The sequence below is a fragment of the Oncorhynchus mykiss genome, chromosome 18, assembly GCF_013265735.2.
Source record: "Oncorhynchus mykiss isolate Arlee chromosome 18, USDA_OmykA_1.1, whole genome shotgun sequence".
NCBI lineage: Eukaryota > Metazoa > Chordata > Actinopteri > Salmoniformes > Salmonidae > Oncorhynchus > Oncorhynchus mykiss.
Genome location: NC_048582.1, coordinates 26,974,332 through 26,998,263, shown reverse-complemented (window position 1 = coordinate 26,998,263; position 23,932 = coordinate 26,974,332). Strand labels below are relative to the sequence as shown.

The 23,932-nt window shown below is 42.3% G+C and overlaps 1 protein-coding gene across 4 annotated transcripts in view; it reads right to left on the bottom strand.

The window, feature by feature from the left end:
- Positions 1-15,283, bottom strand: part of LOC110495930 (activin receptor type-2A) — a 49,732-nt gene extending 34,449 nt beyond the window's left edge. The window contains exon 1 of one of the 4 annotated variants that reach the window (XM_036952438.1): positions 13,601-15,283. In XM_036952438.1, coding sequence (XP_036808333.1) covers positions 13,601-13,655 — 55 coding nt within the window. In that variant the 5' untranslated portion in view covers positions 13,656-15,283. The remainder of the gene's footprint in view (positions 1-13,600) is intronic. The other 3 variants (XM_021571460.2, XM_021571458.2, XM_021571459.2) reach the window with 3 other exon arrangements.
- Positions 15,284-23,932: the final 8,649 nt, after the last annotated feature.

Below are 23,932 nucleotides of genomic sequence, written 5' to 3'. Positions count from 1 at the left end.
AAGGTGCCCAGAGTAAACTGCCTGTTACTCAGGCCCAGTTGCTAATATATGCATATTATTAGTAGATTTGGATAGAAAACACTATGAAGTTTCTAAAACTGTTTGAATGATGTCTGAGTATAACATAACTCATATGGCAGGCAAAAACCTGAGACAAAAAAACAACCAGGAAGCAGGAAATCTGAGGTTTGTGGTTTTTCAACTCATTGCCTATCCAATATACAGTGTCTCTGGGGTCATATTGCACTTCCCAAGGCTTCCACTAGATGTCAACAGTCTTTAGAACCTTGTTTGATGCTTCTACTGTGAAGGAGGGGGGAATGGGAGCTGAATGTCAGAGGTCTGCCAGAATGGCACAAGCTGATCACGCGCGCTCATGTGAGAGGTAGCTGCGTTCCATCACATTTCTACAAACAAAGGAATTCTCCGGTTGGAACATTATTGAAGATTTATGTTAAAAACATCCTAAAGATTGATTCTATACTTCGTTTGACATGTTTCTACGAACTGTAATATGACTTTGTCTGAACTTTCGCCTGGACTTGCCCGCGCTTCGTGAGATTGGATTGTGTACTAAACGCGCGAACAAAGAGGAGGTATTTGGACATAAATTATGGACTTTATCGAACAAATCAAACATTTATTGTGGAACTGGGATTCCTGGGAGTGCATTCTGATGAAGATCAAAGGTCAGTGATTAATTTCTCTCTGCTTTTGTGACTCCTCTCTTTTGCTGGAAAAATGGCAGTTTTTCATTTTTGTAAAAATTATTATTTTTTTTAAATCCTTTTGTTCCTAATTTTGTTATTAGTCTCGGGCTGTTGCGGGTAGATTTGGCTGCCGCTGTGTGCCAGGCAATTTTAAACCATTTCATGTGTCTGAAGGTACAAACTCTGCCTTCCCGGTGGGCCCAGAGAGAAAATCAAGTGCACTATAGACCTACCACTGGCCAATCGGATGGCTCAGATGACTGTGTCTGCAGTAATGCAGCAGGCATAAAAGAAAGCTACAGCAAAGTTGATATTGTGAGATTTCAAAACGTTTAAACCATGACTGCAGAGACGGTCAACGAATACAGCAAAAGAGATGGTGTTTTAATGAGTGAGTTCATGTTTAAGTTATTACTCAGCACTGCAAAAACTTTGTATTCAACACTTTCATAAGCAATTAAATGCACATGCATCGTATTTCCACTCTGTGCTACAACAAGCACTGTAGCACCCAGGGACTCTGATGGCACAGCTGGCAGTACAGCGCCCTTAACCACTGCGCCACCCGGGAGGCCCATTCAGATGTTTTCAGAGACATTAAAAAAGCATAACAGGTTACAAAGTAGAGCTTTGTAGCTACATTTTGGTGTATGAGAAGTCAAAATTCACATTAGCATCTTGTCATGAAAACAGGTGCTAGCAAAAACTAAGATGTTCTGCAGCTGTGCCATCCATCCATCCTGAAGCCTGGACCTAGGGGGGGGGGGGGGCTAGGCCTGCTACATCTGTCTGGCTTCATCATTTCTCTGGTCTGGTTTGGGTTGCTGGTGGTTGACAGTGTCAACATGAGCCCTGGTGGGGGTGGGAGCATGCTCCTTTTCACTGACACGGTGAGGAATGCCTGGGCTCCGCTCCGGTGCCTCCAGGGTTCCCTGGAGACTGGCGACTCCGAGGGATGCTGCAGGCCTGGGTTCAAATAGTATTTGGCCTCTTTCGAATACTTTGAGTGTTTACTTGAGTCTGCCTGGAGTATATGAAATGGAGTGGTTTGCACTTATGGGACTATTCCATTGGCCCTGATGTACCAGGCAAGCTTAATCAAACACAGCTTAAGCTTGAATGATTTCAAATACTATTTGAACCCAAGTCCAGACTCTAGAGAGCGAGGCAGCAGGTAACCTGAACCGGATACAAAGCCTGGAATGGAATGGGCCATGGGCAGGCGAGCGACAGCAATTGAGACGTTTATTATCCCACACCAAACCTCAACCACTTCAGTCAGTCAGAGCGGAGTTTGGTTTCAGTTTTAGTAACAAATCTACAGTCCAGCAGAGCATGTCTGTATTACTGTAGATGACATGTCAAGATGAGTGTGATTCAATTATACTGCTGTTGCTTGGCTTTGGTGAAGCCAACATAAGTCATTACACATTTTTGAGCTGAGGATTTAAGCGGCTGGGCTAGAGCTACTTTACCCTCAGCATATGGCTGTATAGTCTAACCTCTTTAGCCTTGTTTTAAAGAGGATCAAACTCTACATGGGCCTTTGTCCCAAATCAGAGTCAAAGGACTGCTTGAGGCTAGACATTTGAATTCTTTGTTGAGCGTCACACTGCATATTTACTGTCCTCATAATTCCTACTCAAATCAGTATACAAAACACCCACATTTAGTGACAGATATTCAGGCTTAACACAGAATGAAAGATTTAAATGAAACAATGTAAATTTGTAATGTGGCCAGAAAAGCTAATACTTTTACATGTCATCAAACCTTGAACATATAACCTTGACAGTGTTTCCCCTAGGATTCTTTCAGCAGTGGCGGCAAAGGTGGAAGGGGTAGCTGTTTGCATAGACTTCATTGAGCCAATGACTATCCCATTAAAAGCACATCTCAGCTGCTAAATGAATATAGGGGAAACACTGCCTGACTGACCAACTGTTAGGGCAGATAGCAGCTTTCAAAAGCAGACAGCATACAGGATTATCTAGGCAGCTTGCTCCCCAGTGAGGATTCTGCATTTAATTCCATATTGTCTCAAGTCAGCAAGTTGTAGTCTTTATTAATGAGACATGGCCCACCACCACCAGACAAAAACATATGGTTTTATTTTGCATTTCCAGTATAGGCCTAGAGGTTATCTGATGCCACAGTATAACAAAACAGTGATAACACTCAAATGAAAACAGTACAGGTTAAGATGGTATTTCCCCAATGATTTCCCATCTACGATAACATCTATTGACAGTGGGTACTCAGTTAGGTGACACGACAAACAATGGACGCTATGTGTGATCAAATACACTTTCACTACATATGGTTGTTAAAATAAATAAAAGTCCTTTGAAAACCTGAAGTTAACCATGAGCCCAAATGTAAAGTGCTGTGCTAAAAACTGTTAAATCTGTGGGACAGCCTTCACGAAACCTGTGTGCCGATATTTGCTCTTTGCCATTGGTATTACTCTCTACCATGTGACATTGTATTGCCAACAAGTATGGGAACGTTCTGAGGGTGTTTCACAGTCATCAGACATCCATTGGACTGAAATAGAAGGTTAAATGTTTTTCCTTCGCTGTGGTCATTCAGATGTTTTCAGAGACATTAAAAAAGCATAACAGGTTACAAAGTAGAGCTTTGTAGCTACATATTGGTGTGTGAGAAGTCAAAATTCACATTAGCATCTTGTCATGAAAACAGATGGCAGCTAGCTGTATGAGGGAGGATGTTGGCTTGACGCCGTTCCCTGAGGTAACGCTCTGGGCGAGAGGCAGCGCTGCTCTGCAGTGGCTGTATCAGGGTTTCGGTTAGGAAAATGTGGCACGGAACAACAAGACCTGGGAAGATTTGAATTTACCGGCCATTGGGTGCATAACCCATTAGGGCTTCCACTTAACCTCTTGAAACTAGGGGGCACTATTTTTCATTTTGGAAAAATAACATTCCCAAAGTAAACCGCCTATTTCTCAGGACCAGATGCTAGAATATGCATATAATTGACAGCTTAGGATAAAACACTCTAAAGTTTCCAAAACTGTAAAAATATTGTCTGTGAGTATAACAGAACTGATATTTCAAGCGAAATCCAGAGAAAAATCCAATCAGGAAGTGACGCTTATTTAGAAACCCCCGTCTTTCTATGCATCCCTATTGCCCATTGAAAGGGATATCAACCAGATTCATTTTTCTGTGGCTTCCCTAAGGTGTCTACAGCCTTTAGACGTAGTTTCAGGCCTTTCTTTTGAAGAATGAGCGTAAACGACTACATTGCGTCAGTGGCCAGCTCTGAGTGATTCTTGTGTAAAAGACAGGTAGTCATTTTTCCTCTCCCTCCTACTGAAAAGCCAATTGCCCCAGTTGAGATACACTGCTCAAAAAAATAAAGGGAACACTTAAACAACACAATGTAACTCCAAGTCAATCACACTTATGTGAAATCAAACTGTCCACTTAGGAAGTAACACTGATTGACAATAAATTTCACATGCTGTTGTGCAAATGGAATAGACAACAGGTGGAGATTATAGGCAATTAGCAAGACACCCCCAATAAAAGGAGTGGTTCTGCAGGTGGGGACCACAGCCCACTTCCCAGTTCCTATGCTTCCTGGCTGATGTTGTGGTCACTTTTGAATGCTGGCGGTGCTTTCCCTCTAGTGGTAGCATGAGACGGAGTCTACAACCCACACAAGTGGCTCAGGTAGTGCAGCTCATCCAGGATGGCACATCAATGCGAGCTGTGGCAAGAAGGTTTGCTGTGTGTCAGCGTAGTGTCCAGAGAATGGAGGCGCTACCAGGAGACAGGCCAGTACATCAGGAGACGTGGAGGAGGCCGAAGGAAGGCAACAACCCAGCATCAGGACCGCTACCTCCGCCTTTGTGCAAGGAGGAGCAGGAGGAGCACTGCCAGAGCCCTGCAAATTACCTCCAGCAGGCCACAAATGTGCATGTCTGCTCAAACGGTCAGAAACAGACTCCATGAGGGTGGCCCGACGTCCACAGGTGGGGGTTGTGCTTACAGCCCAACAACGTGCAGGACGTTTTTCATTTGCCAGAGAACACCAAGATTGGCAAATTCGCCACTGGCGCCCTGTGCTCTTCACAGATGAAAGCAGGTTCACACTGAGCAGATGTGACAGTCTGGAGACGCCGTGGAGAACGTTCTGCTGCCTGCAACATCCTCCAGCATGACCGGTTTGGCGGTGGGTCAGTCATGGTGTGGGGTGGCATTTCTTTGGGGGGCCGCACAGCCCTCCATGTGCTCGCTAGAGGTAGCCTGACTGCCATTAGGTACCGAGATGAGATCCTCAGACCCCTTGTGAGACCATATGCTGGTGCAGTTGGCCCTGGGTTCCTCCTAATGCAAGACAATGCTAGACCTCATGTGGCTGGAGTGTGTCAGCAATTCCTGCAAGAGGAAGGCATTGATGCTATGGACTGGCCCGCCCGTTCCCCAGACCTGAATCCATTTGAGCACATCTGGGACATCATGTCTCGCTCCATCCACCAACAGACTGTCCAGGAGTTGGCGGATACTTTAGTCCAGGTCTGGGAGGAAATCCCTCAGGAGACCATCCGCTACCTCATCAGGAGCATGCCCAGGCGATGTAGGGAGGTCATACAGGCACGTAGAGGCTACACACACTACTGAGCCTCATTTGACTTGTTTTAAGGACATTACATCAAAGTTGGATCAGCCTGTAGGGTGGTTTTCCACTTTAATTTAGAGTGTGACTCCAAATCCAGACCCTCCATGGGTTGATAAATTTGATTTCCATTGATAATTTGTGTGATTTTGTTGTCAGCACATTCAACTATGTAAAGAAAAAAGTATTTAATACGAATATTTCATTCATTCAGATCTAGGATGTGTTATTTTAGTGTTCCCTTTATTTTTTTGGGCAGTGTATTATCAAATAGATCTTTGAAAAACACCTTGAGGATTGATTATAAAAAATGTTTGTCATCTTTCTGTCGATATTATGGACATCATTTGGAATTTTTTTCGTCATTGTCGTGAACGCTATTTCCGGTGGATTTCTCAACACAACGTGACCAACAAAAGGAGGTATTTTGGGTATAAAAATAATCTTTATGGAACAAAAGGAACATTTGCTGTCTAACTGGGAGTCTCGTCAGTGAAAACATCCGAAGATCAAAAGGTAAACGGTTAATTTGATTGCTTTTCTGATTTTTGTGACCAAGCTTCCTGCTGCTAGCTGGACATAATGCTATGCTAGGCTATCGATAAACTTACACAAACGCTTGTCTTGCTTTGGCTGTAAAGCATGATTTCAAAATCTGAGACGACAGGGTGATTAACAAAAGGCTAAGCTGTGTTTCACTATATTTCACTTGTGATTTCATGAATATGAATATTTTCTAGTAATATTTTTTGACCATTGCGCTATGCTAATTAGTGTAGTTGATGACAATTCTCCCAGATCCGGGATGGGTAGTTCCAAGAGTTAACAGAACATGCAACTGTAATTAACAGCCATAAAACATTTTCTTCAAACACTTGACAAAATGCAATGCGCCGAAAACCCCCATTCTAAACAGCGCACCTGATGGCGCTTCCATATGTGAGAGATTCAAATATCTGTTCGAAATTTACAAAGAATCTAAAGATGCAATAACTAGGATGGGTTGCGCCTTTGGCTTCTGGACAAAAGAAAGTTTACATAAATAAATATGCCAAAACTATACATATCAACAAAATACATTTAAACTCAGTTTCACAATTCCTGACATTTAATCAAAGTAAAAATTCCCTGTCTAGGATCACCACTTTATTTTAAGAATGTGAAATGTCAGAAAAATAGAAGAGGATTTATTTGAGCTTTTATTTATTTCATCACATTCCCAGTGGGTCAGAAATTTACATGCACTCAATTAGTTTCGTGTAACCTTCCACAAGCTTCCCACAACAAGTTGGGTGAATTTTGGCCCATTCCTCCTGACAGAACTGGTGTAAGTCAGGTTTGTCGGCATCCTTGCTCGCACACGCCTTTTCAGTTCTGCCCACACATTTTCTATAAGATTAAGGCCAGGGCTTTGTTATGGCCATTCCAATACCTTGACATTGTTGTCCTTAACTTCTTAAGGTATAGGGGGCAGCATTTTCACTTTTGGATAAAAAGCTTGCTCAATTTCAACTTCCTGCTACTCATGCCAGGAATATTAGGTTATGCATTTTAGTTTCTAAAACTGTTTGAATCATGTCTGAGTATAACAGAACTTATGTAGCAGGCAAAACCCAGAGGAGTAACCGTTCAGATTTTTTTAGGTGTCTGTCTGTTCACCGAGTTCTCATCGGCAAATTATATTTCTTAGGAACCTATTTTCAATTCCTACCGCTTCCACTGGATGTCACCAGTCTTTGGAATTTGGTTGAGGTTATTCATTTGTGCAATGAAGAAGTAGGCCATCTAGGAACTGGGTAACACTGTTGAGTGCGCAAGACGTGAAAAGTAGCATGGTTTGTTGTCTTCCTGTATTGAACACAGATAGACCAGTCTACAATTTGATCGATTATTAACGTTTAAAAATACCTAAAGTTGTATTACAAAAGTAGTTTGAAATATTTTGTCAAAATTCATAGGCAACTTTTGAAATATTTTGTAGTGACGTTGCGTTTTTTGGAAGCTGTTTTTTCTGGATCAAACGCGTCAAATAAATGGACATTTGGATATATATGGACGGAATTAAAATCAAACAAAAAGGATCAATTGTGATGCTTATGTGACATATTGGAGTGCCAACAAAAGAAGCTCGTCAAAGTTAATGCATGTTTTATATTTTATTTCTGCGTTTTGTGTAGTGCCTGCAGGGTTGAAATATGCTACCCTCGTTGTTTACTATTGGGCTATCATCAGATAATAGCTTATTGTGCTTTCGCCAAAAAGCCTTTTAAAAATCTGACATGTTGGCTGGATTCAGAACGACTGTAGCTTTAATTGAGTACCTTACATGTGTGATTTAAAGAAAGTTTGATTTTATCATTTTTTTTTTTTATTTGCCGCTCTGCATTTTCCATTTTTTGCTCAAGTGGGACGCAACCGTCCCCTTATACCGTAAGAAGTTAAGCCATTTTGCCACAACTTTGCAAGTATGTCCATTTGGAAGACCCATTTGCGACCAAGCTTTAACTTCATGACTGATGTCTTGAGGTGTTGCTTCAATATATATCCACATAATTGTCGTGCCTCATGATGCCATCTATTTTGTGAAGTACACCAGTCCCTCCTGCAGCAAAGCACCCCCACAACATGATGCTGCCACCCCCGTGCTTCACGGTTGGGATGGCGTGCTTCGGCTTGCAAGCATCTCCCTTTTTCCTCAAAACATAACGATGGTCATTATGGCCAAACAGTTCTATTTTTGTTTCATAAGACCAGAGGTCATTTCTCCAAAAAGTACAATCTTTGTCCCCATGTGCAGTTGCAAACCGTAGTCTGGCTTTTTTATGGCGGTTTTGGAGCAGTGACTTCTTCCTTGCTGAGCGGCCTTTCAGGTTATGTCGATATAGGACAGATACTTTTGTAACGGATTCCTCCAGGATATTCACAGAGTTCTTTGCTGTTGTTCTGGGATTGATTTGCACTTTTCGCACCAAAGTATGTTCATCGCTAGGTGACAAAACGCGTCTCCTTCCTGAGCAGAATGACAGCTGCGTGGTACCATGGTGTTTATACTTGCGTACTATTGTTTGTACAGATGAATCTGGTACATTCAGGCGTTTGGAAATTGCTCCCAAGGATGAACCAGACTTGTGGAGGTCTACACTTTTTTTCCTGAGGTCTTGGTTGATTTCTTTTGATTTTCCCATGATGTCAAGCAAAGAGGCACTGAGTGTGAAGGTACCCCTTGAAATACATCCACAGGTACACCTCCAATTGACTCAAATGATGTCAATTAGCCCATCAGAAGCTTCTAAAGCCATGACATAATTTTCTGAAATTTTCCAAGCTGTTTAAAAAGTCACAGTCAACTTAGTGTATGTAAACTTCTGACCCACTGGAATTGTGATGTAATTCACTTTAAGGGAAATAATCTGTCTGTAAACAATTGTTGGAAAAATTACTTGTGTCGTGCACAAAGTAGATGTCCTAACAGACTTGCCAAAACTATAGTTTGTTAACAAGAAATTTGTGGAGTGGTTGAAAAACGTGTTTTAATGACTCCAACCTAAGTGTATGTAAACTTCCGACTTCAACTCTATATAATTCCTCCTATCTATACAGAAATAAATAATATTATTCAAAATTCTTCACCAGAAAGCATGACTTAGCCACAAAGGAATCGAGAATCATTAGCTCATTTTTTTAATAGCTGTGCATCGTCTCAAATCACAAGCTTGTCGGCTTATGCCTTAGCGGCCAACTGATAAAATCGGCATGGCCGATCCGATTAATTAAGGCCGATTTCTAGTTTTCATAATCGGTAATTGGAATTTTTGGACGCCGATTATAGCCAATTGCATTGCAATCCACAAGGAGACTGCGTGGCAGGCTGACCACCTGTTACGTGAGTGCAGCAAGGAGCCAAGGTAAGTTGCTAGCTAGCATTAAACTTCTTGTAAAAAGAAAATCAACCAATCTCAACATAATCAATAGTTAAACTAGTAATATCATCAACCATGTGTAGTTAACTAGCTTGTCCTGCGTTGCATATAATCAATGCGGTGCCTGTTAATTTATCACCGAATCACAGCCTACTTCACCAAACGGGTGATGATTTAACAAAAGTGCATTTTCTAAAAAAAGCAATCGTTGCACCAATGTACCTAACCATGGACATCAATGACTTTCTTAAAATCAATAGACAAGTATATTTGTTTAAACATGCATATTTAGTTAAAAGAAATTCATGTTAGCAAGCAATATTAACTAGGGAAATTGTGTCACTTCTCTTGCGTTCAGTGTAAGCAGAGTCAGGGTATATGCAGCAGTTTGGGCCGCCTGGCTCATTGCCAACTGTGTGAACACCATTTCTTCCTAATAACGACCGTAATTAATTTGCCAGATTTTACATAATTATGACATAACATTGAAGGTTGTGCAATATAACAGCAATATTTAGACTTAGGGTTGCCACCGTATTCCACTGAAAGAATAAACGTTTTGTTTTTCGAAATGATAGTTTCCAGATTTGACCATATTAATAACCTATTTCTTGTATTTCTGTGTGTTTATTATAAATAAGTCTGTGATTTGATATTTGATAGAGCATTCTGACATTCAACCAGCCCTTTCCTACGTTTGCCAGCAGCTCTTCGTAATGCTTGAAGCACAGCGCTGTATGACTTCAAGCCTATCAACTGGCAGGGTGGCAGGGTAGTCTAGTGGTTAGAGTGTTGGACTAGTAACCGGAAGGTTGCAAGTTCAAATCCCCGAGCTGACTAGGTACAAATCTGTCGTTCTGCCCCTGAACAGGCAGAACCCACTGTTCCTAGGCCGTCATTGAAAATAAGAATTTGTTCTTAACTGACTTGCCTAGTTAAATAAAGGTAAAAAAAAAAAAAACTCCCGAGATTAGGCTGGCAATACTATAGAAGAACCTAGAAGAACATCCAATAGCCAAAGGTATATGAAATTCAATTGGTAGAGAGAAAGAGTCCCATAAGTCCTATAATAACTACTACCGAAAACTTTTTAACTGGGAATATTGAAGACTAATTTTAAAAGGAACCATCGGTATCGGCTTTATTTGGTCCTCCAATAATCGGTATCAGTGTTGAAAAATCATAAATCGGTGAACCTCTACGATGCCTATTTGGGAAGTGCGCATTTTGGGCAGCAAGCATGGCAATAGGTCTAGCTGATTACTGAGTTTTCAATAACCAAAAACATGGTATTTTCAGCTTGTGACCAAAAAAATAAAATGGGAAGCATAGAAATAGGTAGCCTAGTTGTTAGAGCGTTGGGCCAGTTATCAAAAGGTTGCTGGATCAAATCCAGAGCTGACAGGGTAAAAATCTGTCATTCTGCCCCTGAACAAGGCAGTTAACCCGCAGTTCCCCGGTAAACCATCATTGTAAATAAGAATTTGTTCTTAACTGATAGACCGTTGCCTGCACGTGAATGGGAGGTGCGCTTCAATAACGTGCACAAAAACTGTTTTTAACAGGCGACTGTACTTAGAATTGTTGCGCAATATATGATCTTATAACAGCACGTTTTACTCCAGCAGCAACCAGCTGAGGATAATAGGCTCTGTATGCTGTGCGTGTGTGATAGTTGTTTATGTATCTTCTTCATCCAACACCTAAAAGCATGACAGTAAAATTGGTTTCCATCAATAAATAAAAAGCCTTATTTTGCAATGGGACCCCCCCCCCCCCCCCACCCGGTCATTTGGGCCAGTAGTTATTTTTACTTAATTTTTTAATAAAAAAATGTTTACTGATTGATTATTATTTGGGGAAAAAAATTGGCCAAAAGCCAGCATTTACCTGAAACTTACCAGTCAAAAGTTTGGAAAACCCTACTCGTTTGGGGACAGCAGGTAGCCTAGTGGTTAGAGCGTTGGGCCAGTTTCCGAAAGGTTGCTGGATCCAATCTCCGAGTTGTAGAGTTGTAAATAAGAATATGTGCACACTTAACATGTGTAAATATTTGTATGAACATAAGATTCAACAACAGACATGAACTGGACATGTGACTAACAGAAATTGAATAATGTGTCCCTGAACAAAATCAAAAGTAACAGCCAGTATCTGGTGGCCACCAGCTGCATTTAGAAATGCAGTGCATCTCCTCCTCATGGACCGAACTAGATTTGCCAGTTCTTGCTGTGAGATGTTACCCCACTCTTCCACCAAGGCGCCTGCCAGTTCCCAGACATTTCTGGGGGATTTTTTTTTTTTAAATGTAAACAAATAAAATAAGAAAAAAAAAAAATCACCCTAGCCCTTACCCTCTGATCCAACAGGTCCCAGATGTGCTCAATGGGATTGAGATCTGGGCTCGTCGCTGGCCATGGCAGAACACTGACATTCCTGTCTTGCAGGAAATCACACACAGAAGGAAGGGTACCTCATGAGGGAGGAGGATGTCTTCCCTGTAACGCAGAGCATTGCGATTGCCTGCAATGATAACAAGCTCAGTCCGATGATGCTGTGACACACCGCCTCAGACCATGACGGACACTCCACCTCCAAATCGATCCCGCTCCAGAGTACAGGCCTCTGTAATGCATTCCTTCGATGATAAACGCGAATCCGACCATCACCCCTGGCGAGACAAAACCGAGACTCGTCATTGAAGAGCACTTTTTGCCAGCGACGGTGGGTTTGTGCCCGTAGGCGACGATGTTGCAGGTGATGTCTGGTGAGGACCCGCCTTACAACAGGCCTACAAGCCCTCAGTCCAGCCTATTGCAGACAGTCTGAGCACTAATGGAGGGATTGTGCGTTCCTGGTGTAACTCAGGCAGTTGCTGTTGCCATCCTGTACCTGTCGTTCGGTGTGACGTTCGGATCAGCTGTCCGTCCTGTAGCGCTGTCTTAGGCGTCTCACAGTAGACATTGCAATTTATTGCCCTGGCCACATCTGCAATCCTCATGCCTCCTTACAGCATGCCTATGGCACAGTTATGCAGATGAGCAGGGACACTTGGCATCTTTCTTTTTGTATTTTTCAGAGTCAGTAGAAAGGCCGCTTTAGTGTACTAAGTTTTCATAACTTTGACCTTATCTGCCTACTTACTGTATGTAAGCTGTTAGTGTCTTAACGACCGTTCCACAGGTGCATGTTCATTAATTATTTAAGGTACATTGAACAAGCATGGGAAAGTGTTTAAACCCTTTACAATGAAGATATGTGAAGTTATTTGGATTTTTACAAATTATCTTTGAAAGACTGGGTACTACTTTGCATAAAGTAGTATAAAAAGTTGCATTCTAATTTCATAAATTGGTTCATATTGTTACACATTCTCAGTGTTGCATAAATCCTGATAATTTGTTAATGTGACCAACTTACCTTAAAATTCTTGGTCTTGCATTAGTGTAATTATGTATTACGTACTGCCTCATTTGCATATTAAGTGCCATGTTTGTGTAATATTGCATTTTAATTTAATACATTTTACTTGAATCATCTCTGTTCTACACCATCCCTAAAAATGTCAAAACAATATCTAATTGGGAAAAAACATGTTAAATGTAAGAATCCCAACAAGTGATTTGGTGCCATTATTGACTAGGGATTAACATAAGGTTGTGGACTGGTCTTTGACCTTTAACTATCACTTCAGATAAGATCTCAGCAACAGGAAGTCCTATCCTCATGAAATATAGTGTTGTGTTCCTGAGATGCTTCTATATGACAGGAAATACAAAGTATAACACCATATACAGTTTCATTTTGACCCCTAACACTCTACAAAATGATATTTGGCATAGGTGACTTATGGCTAGTTCCCCTCAGATGATGGCACCATGGATGCTTCTTCGTGATTTTTTTAGTTTTGTCAATGGTCTTGGTGCACTGGAAATGTAATGTGGCACGCACTGAGGAATAGGCATATTCCAGGTATATCCACACACTATGATTCATCTTACATTATGAATCAACATACATCTTCCCATTTATACAAGTCCCTGACTTAAAGTATCCAATCACTGCTACTGCACAGACTGAGCCATGCAACAAATTGCATTATTTTTTTTCATAACAGGAGGTATCAGTATACTTGTTAATGAGAAAAAAAACAAATCGGGATCTCTGTTCAAGCAAAGTGTAATAAACTTTAAAATGAGGCGAGTGTCACGGTCAAAGGCTAAGAAGCATTGTATCACTGACTGTGTACAGTAAGTAGTACAGTATTTCTAACACAACCATACATACAAAGCCAATTATTTTACCAACAGATATCCACCCACCTGAGGAAAACGAGATGAGAAAAACAGCAAACGCCAGCTCACTAGCGGCTCCCATTTTCAATCCAATTGAAATCCTTTTATTTCCGGGAAATAAACAACACACAGCTGCAAAGGTTTGCTCCTCCACTGTGTGTTGTGAGGGTCTGTGCAAAAAAAATGTAACTAGCCAGCTAGTTTGCAAGCTAGTATTGTCAACATAGTGTGGTATTAACACGGACTTCCCAGTTGACAGGTGTTTGTTGAGAAGACCCACTCGCCAGCCACGAGGCTTGCTACTACGTTACACAGTTGAAGGTCCTGAAGAATTATGTCCAAAAATATGGAAGAGGTGATACTTGTGTAGCTAGCTAGAGGCTACAAAATGGTTAAAACCATAGCTAATGACTGACTTGTTGCAGGTTGGTCTAACTATCCGTAGCACCTTACAGCACTAGTTGCTAGCAATAATACTAGGCAACTATTCCACTGTGTTTAACATGAATGTTCCCTTTCTTTACATTCAATCTTGTTAATTTACCTAGTTAGACGAAACCAGGTAAATATGATAAGCAGTCAAATTAGCAACAATATCATGGAACATATCTAATTAACCCTCAATCTTAGCTGGATAGCTAGCTTCAGGTAGTTTAAAATTACGTAGTTTTCTAGATATCGTAAATGATCTAACGTCAGCTAGCTAGATAAGAAAGACGTTTAAATACACCACATTTCGTGGACTAACGTTATATTTGATACATCTCATTTCTTGGTCCTCGCGACGCTGTCTTCACCTTCCAAAATGTAAGGTTAACGTTATGCTAGCGCATAATCCAATTCCAAACAGAAACATTGTATTTCCCCTTCCCAATGGATTGCAATGTGTTCTGTCAGTTGTCTTTTACGAGCTAGTTGTGCACACCGTAAAAGCTGGCAACCAGTGCCTGTAAAAATCGTATCCAATTGCAGCTTTGGAGCAATCAAAATGTTATCAGACACGTCGTTGGGAAACGCACATGAAATCAACAGCGAATAAGTTTTGACAACACGCTGCTGTCAAGTCATGAGTGTATCAAGGACAAGAACGGCAGTACAGCATTTCCCCAAGCGTACAGTATCCTCAACGTTTCCCTCTCCTGTGACCAGTTTCAAGATGGCGTTTGGTGTGGATTGTCTTTGTTTTTTTCTTTACTCCACCCTCAGACCCCTCCCATCAGTTTACTCAAACCCCCTCTCGTCAAATCGAAAGCGAGCTCGGGCAGCCTAAAGATGACTGGAATCCAATCAGAGAGGAAGATAATCGTTCATAGTTGGGATACATCTCAATAGTCTACGTGGATTCCTCATTTTATGTCCTCTTCTTCATAAGCTCTGATCGAAAAACATTGGATAGGTGAAATAAATATGATCGATTCTTATAGGAAGTTGTTTTACCTGTCCTGTTTAGTTTCAGATCAACCCATGAAGGAAGAGAGACAATGCCAAAAAGCAATATACTCCCTAGCTGACAAAATTTATCTCCATGAAAGAAGTTTCCCACTAAGCAAATTATATTGTCTTTTAGATGTATTTTCCAGACGTCAGGTGCATTTTAGTTGCGGAATGAAAGGCGAAAATACTTATTTTCCGGGTTTATTTTCCGGATATCGAAAATACGCCTTTTCTAAACATTGCTAATACGTATTTTGTAGACATTGAAAATACATATATTCCGGATATAGAAAAAACGTATTTTACGCGAGGCAGGTAGCCTAGTGGTTAGAGCGTTCAGCCTGGAACCAAAAGGTTTGTAGATTAAATCCCTGAGCTGACAAGCTAACAATCTGTTGTTCGGCCCCTGAACAAGGCAGTTAACCCACTGTTCCCCGGTAGACCGTCATTGTAAATAAGAATTTGTTCTTAACTGACCTCCATAGTTAAATAAAGGTTACATTTTCTGAACATCGAAAATATTTATTTTGTGGATGTTGAAAATACATATTTTACGGATGTTGAAATCAGGTGCATTTTACGTGCTGAATGAAAGGTGAAAATACATATTTTCTGGACGTTGATTCTATGGTCAAATTTCAACTGCACATACAGTACCAGTCAAAAGTTTGGACACACCTGCTCATTCAAGGGTTTTTCTTTATTTGTACTTTTTTCTACATTGTAGAAGACATCAAAACTATGAAATAACAAATGTGGAATCATGTAGTAACCATAAAACTGTTAAACAAATCAAAATATATTTAATATTTGAAATTCTTCAAAGTAGCCACCTTTTGCCTTGCCAATTTGTATTTCAATTAACAGGTGTATATTTTACCTATATGGTTAAAGACCATGTCCATTTTATGACAAGAACAGCTCAAATGAGCAAAGAGAAACGACAGTCCATCATTACTTTAAGACATGAAGATCAGTCAATCTGGATCATTTCAAGAACTTTATTCAAATGTAGTTGCAAAAACCATCAAGCTCTCGTGAGGGCCGCCACAAGAAAGGAAGACCCAGAATTACCTCTGCTGCAGAGGATAAGTACCAGCCTCAGAAATTGCAGTGAAAATAAATTCTTCACAGAGTTCAAGTAACAGACACATCTCAACATCAACTGTTCAGAGGAGCTGGCGTGAATCAGGCCTTCATGGTCGAATTGCTGCAAAGAAACCACTACTAAAAGACACCAACATAAAGAAGAGGCTTGCTTGGGCCAAGAAACATGAGCAATGGACATTAGACCAGTGGCAATCTGTCCTTTGGTTTGATGAGTCCAAATTTGAGATTTTTGGTTCCAACCGCCATGTCTTTGTGAGATGCAGAGTGGGTGAAAGGATGATCTCCGCATGTGTACTTCCCACCGTGAAGCATGGAGGAGGAGGTATGATGGCGTGAGTGTGCTTTGAAGGTGACACGGTCTGTGATTTATTTAGAAGGCACACTTTACCGGCATGGCTACCACTGCATTCTGCAGTGATACACAATGCCATCTGGTTTGTGCTTAGTGGGACTATCATTTGTTTTTCAACAGGACAATATTATAGGAGATATTGTTATCCACGTCGGCACCAACGATGTTAGGATTGAACAGTCAGAGGTCACCAAGCACAACATAGCTTCAGCGTGTAAATCAGCTAGAAAGATGTGTCGACATCGAGTAATTGTCTCTGGCCCCCTCTGGCCCCACTCCCCAGTTAGGGGGAGTGATGAGCTCTACAACAAAGTCTCAAACTGTTTTCTGCCCCTCCCAAAAGATAGAATTTGTAGATAATTGGCCCTCTTTCTGGGACTCAACCACAAACAGGACCAAGCCTGGCCTGCTGAGGAGTGACGGACTCCATCCTAGCTGGAGGGGTGCTCTCATCTTATCTACCAACATAGACAGGAATCTAACTCCTCTAGCTCCACAATGAAATAGGGTGCAGGCCAGGCAGCAGGCTGTTAGCCGGCCTGCCAGCTTAGTGGAGTCTGCCACTAGCACAGTCAGTGTAGTCAGCTCAGCTATCCCCATTGAGACCGTGTCTGTGCCTTGACCTAGGTTGGGTATAACTAAACATGGCTGTGTTTGCCTTAGCAATCTCACTAGGATAAAGACCTCCTCCATTCCTGACATTATTGAAAGAGATTGTGATACCTCACATCTCAAAATAGGGCTACTTAATGTTAGATCCCTTAAGGCAGTTATAGTCAATGAACTAATCACTGATCATAATCTTGATGTGATTGGCCTGACTGAAACATGGCTTAAGCCTGATGAATTTACTGTGTTAAAGGAGGCCTCACCTCCTGGTTGCACTAGTGACCATATCCCCCGTGCATCCCGCAAAGGCGGAGGTGTTGCTAACATTTACGATAGCAAATTTCAATTTACAAAAAAATAATGACGTTTTTGTCTTTTGAGCTTCTAGTCATGAAATCTATGCAGCCTACTCAATCACTTTTTATAGCTACTGTTTACAGGCCTCCTGGGCCGTATACAGCGGTCCTCATTGAGTTCCCTGAATTCCTATCGGACCTTGTAGTCATAGCAGATAATATTCAAATTTTTGGTGACTTTAATATTCACATGGAAAAGTCCACAGACCCACTCCAAAAGGCTTTCAGAGCCATCATCAACTCAGTGGGTTTTGTCCAACATGTCTCTGGACCTACTCACTGTCACAGTCATACTCTGGACCGAGTTTTGTCCCATGGAATACATTTTGTGGATCTTAATGTTTTTCCTCATAATCCTGGACTATCGGACCACCATTTTATTACGTTTGCAATTGCAACAAATAATCTGCTCAGACCCCAACCAAGGAGCATCAAAAGTCGTGCTATAAAGTCACAGACAACACAAAGATTCCTTGATGCCCTTCCAGGCTCCCTCTGCCTACCCAAGGACGTCAGAGGACAACAATCAGTTAACCACCTAATTGAGGAACTCAATTTTACCTTGCGCAATACCCTAGATGCAGTTGCACACCTAAAAACTAAAAAGTTTTCTCATAAGAAACTAGCTCCCTGGTATACAGAAAATACCCAAGCTCTGAGGCAAGCTTCCATAAAAATAAAAACGGAAATGGCGCCACACCAAACTGGAAGTCTTCCAACTAGCTTGGAAAGACAGTACCGTGCAGTATCGAAGAGCCCTCACTGCTGCTCAATCATCCTATTTTCCCAACTTAATTGAGGAAAATAAGAACAATCCAAAATTTCGTTTTGATACAGTCGCAAAGCTAACTAAAAAGCAGCATTCCCCAAGTGAGGATGGCTTTCACTTCAGCAGAATAAATTCATGAACTTCTTTGAGGAAAAGATCATGATTATTAGAAAGCAAATTACGGACCCCTCTTTAAATCTGCGTATTCCTTCAAAGCTCAGTTGTCCTGAGTCTGCACAACTCTGCCAGGACCTAGGATCAAGAGAGACACTCAAGTGTTTTAGTACTATATCTCTTGACACAATGATGAAAATAATCATGGCCTCTAAACCTTCAAGCTGCATACTGGACCCTATTCCAACTAAACTACTGAAAGAGCTGCTTCCTGTGCTTGGCCCTCCAATGTTGAACATAATAATCAGCTCTCTATCCGCCGGATGTGTACCAAACTCAGTAAAAGTGGCAGTAATAAAGCCTCTCTTGAAAAAGCCAAACCTTGACCCAGAAAATATTTTTAAAACTATGGGCCTATATCGAATCTTCCATTCCATGTTGCGCAGTAACTCACTGCCTTCCTGAAGACAAACACTGTATACGAAATGCTTGAGTCTGGTTTTAGACCCCATCATAGCACTGAGACTGCACTTGTGAAGGTGGTAAATTACCTTTTAATGGCATCAGACCGAGGCTCTGCACCTGTCCTCATGCTCCTAGACCTTAGTGCTGCTTTAGATACCATTGATCACCACATTATTTTGGAGAGATTGGAAACCCAAATTGGTCTACACGGACAAGTTCTGGCCTGGTTTAGATCTTATCTGTCGGAAAGATATCAGTTTGTCTCTGTGAATGGTTACTCCTCTGACAAATCAACTGTACATTTCGGTGTTCCTCAAGGTTCCGTTTTAGGACCACTATTGTTTTCACTATATATTTTACCTATTGGGGATGTCATTCGAAAACATAATGTTAACTTTCACTGCTATGCGGATGACACACAGCTGTACATTTCAATGAAACAGGGTGAAGCCCCAAAATTGTCCTCGCTAGAAGCCTGTGTTTCAGACATAAGGAAGTGGATGGCTGCAAACCTTCTACTTTTAAACTCGGACAAAACAGAGATGCTTGTTCTAGGTCCCAAGAAACAAAGAGATCTTCTGTTGAATCTGACAATTAATCTTAATGGTTGTACAGTCGTCTCAAATAAAAATGTGTAGGACCTCGGCGTTACTCTGGACCCTGATCTCTCTTTTGAAGAACATATCAAGACTGTTTCAAGGACAGCTTTTTTCCATCTACGTAACATTGCAAAAATCAGAAACTTTCTGTCCAAAAAGGATGCAGAAAAATTCATCCATGCTTTTGTTACTTCAAAATCAAATCAAATCAAATGTATTTGTCACATGGTTAGCAGATGTTAATGTGAGTGTAGCGAAATGCTTGTGCTTCTAGTTCCGACAATGCAGTAATAACCAACGAGTAATCTAACCTAACAATTCCAAAACTACTACCTTATACACACAAGTGTAAAGGGATAAAGAATATGTACATAAAGATAGATGAATGAGTGATGGTACAGAACGGCATAGGCAAGATGCAGTAGATGGTATCGAGTACAGTATATACATATGAGATGAGTAATGTAGGGTATGTAAACAAAGTGGAATAGTTTAAAGTGGCTAGTGATACATGTATTACATAAAGATGCAGTAGATGATAGAGTACAGTATACACATATACATATGAGATGAATAATGTAGGGTATGTAAACATTATATTAAGTAGCATTGTTTAAAGTGGCTAGTGATATATTTTACATCAATTTCCATCAATCCCCATTATTAAAGTGGCTGGAGTTGAGTCAGTGTGTTGGCAGCAGCCACTCAATGTTAGTGGTGGATGTTTAACAGTCTGATGGCCTTGAGATAGAAGCTGTTTTTCAGTCTCTCGGTCCCTGCTTTGATGCACCTGTACTGACCTCGCCTTCTGGATGATAGCGGGGTGAACAGGCAGTGGCTCGGGTGGTTGTTGTCCTTGATGATCTTTATGGCCTTCCTGTGACATCGGGTGGTGTAGGTGTCCTGGAGGGCAGGTAGTTTGCCCCCGGTGATGCGTTGTGTAGACCTCACTACCCTCTGGAGAGCCTTACGGTTGTGGGCGGAGCAGTTACCGTACCAGGCGGTGATACAGCCCGACAGGATGCTCTCGATTGTGCATCTGTAGAAGTTTGTGAGTGTTTTTGGTGACTAGCCGAATTTCTTCAGCCTCCTGAGGTTGAAGAGGCGCTGCTGCGCCTTCTTCACCATGCTGTCTGTGTGGGTGGACCAATTCAGTTTGTCTGTGATGTGTACGCCGAGGAACTTAAAACGTATTACCCTCTCCACTACTGTCCCATCGATGTGGATAGGGGGGTGCTCCCTCTGCTGTTTCCTGAAGTCCACAATCATCTCCTTAGTTTTGTTGACGTTGAGTGTGAGGTTATTTTCCTGACACCACACTCCGAGGGCCCTCACCTCCTCCCTGTAGGCCGTCTCGTCATTGTTGGTAATCAAGCCTACCTCTGAAGTGTCGTCCGCAAACTTAATGATTGAGTTGGAGGCGTGCATGGCCACGCAGTCATGGGTGAACAGGGAGTGCAGGAGAGGGCTCAGAACGCACCCTTGTGGGGCCCCAGTGTTGAGGATCAGCGGGGTGGAGATGTTGTTATCTACCCTCACCACCTAGTCTAACTTCTAGGTTAGACTACTGAAATGCTCTACTTTCCGGCTACTCGGAAAAGCACTAAATAAACTTCAGTTAGTGCTAAATACAGCTGCTAGAATCCTGACTAGAACCAAAAAATGTGATCATATTACTCCAGTGCTAGCCTCCCTACACTGGCTTCTTGTGAAGGCAAGGGCTGATTTCAAGGTTTTACTGCAAACCTACAAAGCATTACATGGGCTTGCTCCTACCTATCTCTCTGATTTGGTCCTGCCGTACATACCTACACGTATGCTAAGACCTCCTAATTGTCCCTAGAATTTCTAAGCAAACAGCTGGAGGCAGGGCTTTCTCCTATAGAGCTCCATTTTTATGGAATGGTCTGCCTAACCATGTGAGAGACGCAGACTCGGTCTCAAAGTCTTTACTGAAGACTCATCTCTTCAGTGGGTCATATGATTGAGTGTAGTCTGGCCCAGGAGTGTGAAGGTGAACGGAAAGTCTCTGGAGCAACGAACCGCCCTTGCTGTCTCTGCCTGGCCGGTTCCCCTCTTTCCACTGGGATTCTCTTCCTCTAACTCTATTACAGGGGCTGAGTCACTGGCTTACTGGTGCTCTTTCATGCCGTCCCTAGGAGGGGTGCGTTCATGTTCTGTTATAATCTCCACCTGGCACAGCCAGAAGAGGACTGGCCACCTCTCATAGCCTGGTTCCTCTCTAGGTTTCTTCCTAGGTTTTGGCCTTTCTAGGGAGTTTTTCATAGCCACTTTGTTTCTACACCTGCATTGCTTGCTGTTTGGGGTTTTAGGCTGGGTTTCTGTACATCACTTTGAGATATCAGCTGATGTACGAAGGGCTATATAAATACATTTGATTTGATTTGATGATTAGAGTACAGTACAATATAGTTTAATTCAGTAGAGTACAGTACAGTACAGTTTACTGTGCTCTACTGTATTATACTGTACTATACTCTACATTTCTTTACTGTACTGTGATGTACTGTACTCTGCTGTGATCTACTGTACTATATTGTGCTGTGCTGTCCAAACTTGTGAAACATAGACATCTGTGATTGGTTCAGATTTGGTACGGTCTGGACTTCGGAAGTTTACATACTTTTAGGTTTTTTTTATTTTTTATTTTTATTTCACCTTTATTTAACCAGGTAGGCTAGTTGAGAACAAGTTCTCATTTGCAACTGCGACCTGGCCAAGATAAAGCATAGCAATTTGACACATACAACAACACAGAGTTACACATGGAATAAACAAAACATACAGTCAATAATAAATACAGTAGAACTGTCATGTATTGTCATATTATGTCTTGTTCCTGTTCTTTCTCTTCACTCCGTCTCCCTCTGCTGGTCGTATTAGGTTACCTTCTCTTCCCCTCCTTCCCCCAGCTGCTCCTCATCTTCTCTAACTACCTCGTTCACCCTTTTCCCACCTGTTCCCTTTTTTCCCTCTGATTAGGTCTCTATTTCTCTCTCTGTTCTTGCTTCTGTCTTTGTCAGATTCTCGTTTGAGTTTCTCATGCCAGAACCAAACTATCGTCTCGTTTGCTTCAACCTTGTCCTGTCCTGTCGGAATCTGCCTGTTCATCTGAGGCTACGTGTGATCAGGTACCTCTGTCCTCTACAACCCAGCTATTCTCCTCTGCTGCTAGAAGGGGACTCTAACCCAGCTATTCTCCTCTGCTGCTAGAAGGGGAACTCTTCTGTGATATTCAGAAGGACTTTATGTTTCATTTGTCGCCCTCTCTGCGGGTTGTTTATTTTGCCATCATATACATTTGAAGAGGATTTATGTCTTACCTGTGTTTTGACATTAAAGGACTCTGTTTTTGTTAAACCGCTTTTGGGTCCTCACTCACGTGCATAACAGAAGAATCTGACCAAGAATGGACCCAGCGACTTCGGATCCTCTCCACTCAGCCGTCGAGATCCAGGGAGCGATGCTAGGCAGACACGAGCAGGAATTGTCTGCTGCTCAACATGCCGTTGAGACCCTGGCCGCCCAAGTCTCCAACCTCACAGAACAGATTCACCATCTCCGCCTCGATCCACCGGCCACTTCCAGGGCTTTCGAATCTCCGGAGCCCAGAATCAATAACCCGCCGTGTTACTCTGGGGAGCCCACTGAATGCCGCTCGTTCCTCACCCAGTGTGATATTGTGTTTTCTCTCCAGCCCAACACTAACTCCAGGAGCACAGCTCGTATCGCCTATGTCATATCTCTCCTTACTGGACGGGCTCGTGAGTGGGGCACGGCAATCTGGGAGGCGAGGGCTGAGTGTACTAACCAGTATCAGGACTTTAAGGAGGAGATGATACGGGTTTTTGATCGTTCTGTTTTTGGGGAGGAGGCTTCCAGGGTCCTGTCTTCCCTATGTCAAGGTAATCGATCCATAACAGATTACTCTATTGAGTTTCGCACTCTTGCTGCCTCCAGTGACTGGAACGAGCCGGCTTTGCTCGCTCGTTTTCTGGAGGGTCTCCGCGCGGAGGTAAAGGATGAGATTCTCTCCCGGGAGGTTCCTTCCAGCGTGGATTCCTTGATTGAACTCGCTATTCGCATAGAGCGACGGGTTGATCTTCGTCACCGAGCTCGTGGAAAGGAGCTCGCGTTCTCCGTTGCCTCCCTCTCCGCATCACTACCATCTTCCTCCGCCGGCTCGGGTGCTGAGCCTATGCAGCTGGGGGGTATCCACATCTCAACTAAGGAGAGGGAACGGAGAATCACCAACCGCCTCTGTCTCTATTGCGGTTCCGCTGGTCATTTTGTCACTTCATGTCCAGTAAAAGCCAGAGCTCATCAGTAAGCGGATGGCTACTGGTGAGCGCTACTACTCTGGTCTCTCCTTCAAGATCCTGCACTACCTTGTCGGTCCATCTACGCTGGACCGGTTCGTCAGCTTCCTGCAGTGCCTTGATCGACTCTGGGGCGGAGGGCTGTTTTATGGACGAGACCTGGGCTCGGGAACATGACATTCCTCTCAGACAGTTAAGGAAGCCCACGGCC